The sequence below is a fragment of the Austrofundulus limnaeus genome, unplaced genomic scaffold, assembly GCF_001266775.1.
Source record: "Austrofundulus limnaeus strain Quisiro unplaced genomic scaffold, Austrofundulus_limnaeus-1.0 Scaffold338, whole genome shotgun sequence".
NCBI lineage: Eukaryota > Metazoa > Chordata > Actinopteri > Cyprinodontiformes > Rivulidae > Austrofundulus > Austrofundulus limnaeus.
In genome coordinates, this window is record NW_013952740.1 from 93581 (window position 1) to 94308 (window position 728).

Genomic DNA, 728 nt, shown 5'->3' on the forward strand with positions numbered 1-728 from the left:
TTCAAAATAATTCACCATTGAAGAAAGAATATGTGGAAGCTTTTGATATGTGATAGTTTTACGTATGTAGGTTATTTTATTTTCACTCAATTAATGTAAACATTTCAATATTAGGCTGTTTGTAGCGCTCAATGCGGCACATGAAGACAAATATATATTTTATTTTGAAAATCAACATACAGGAAGTTGTCGCGGTCAGTCATTAAGCTTAACACAGGTGCGTCCAGCTGTGGCATAATTACAAACAGCCAGATTCACGTTGGTGTTAATGCTGAGAGGTTTGTGATGGTTTGAGATGCGAGGACGTCTTTAATATCTGTTGGAAAAGTTCAACTTATTKTGGTCTGACTCAGAAAATTATCTTTAATTCAAGTTTGGGACAAACATGAGGGAAGTGGTAAGTCTTTTAAAGTAGTTTTGTTTAAATAGAAATATAACACATAGCTAATTATGCTAAGCTAATATGCTGTGTTCAGGTAAAACCACCTTAAGGCACCTTTTTAAACATTTTTTTGATTTACATGTTTTAACTTCTTTAATATGTATATGTTAGGAAAACGGTGTGGAGGGAGATGAACACGGAGGAACTACAGATGGAGAGAAGCGACCTGTGAGTGATTTTATACTGAATCTGTGACACGAAATAGGGCTGTGAATTGGCAAGAATTTGGCGATACGATGCATATCATGACAGAGGGGTCACGATACGATATATCCCAATATATTGC

The 728-nt window shown here is 35.4% G+C and overlaps 1 protein-coding gene across 1 annotated transcript in view; it reads left to right on the forward strand.

Moving 5' to 3' along the window:
• The first annotated feature begins 249 nt into the window (after nt 1-249).
• Nucleotides 250-728, forward strand: part of si:cabz01007807.1 (uncharacterized) — a 32266-nt gene continuing 31787 nt past the window's right edge. The window contains exons 1-2 of the mRNA XM_014022677.1: nt 250-397; nt 554-610. Of these exons, the coding sequence (XP_013878131.1) occupies nt 386-397; nt 554-610 (69 nt within the window). The 5' untranslated portion in view covers nt 250-385. The remainder of the gene's footprint in view (nt 398-553; nt 611-728) is intronic.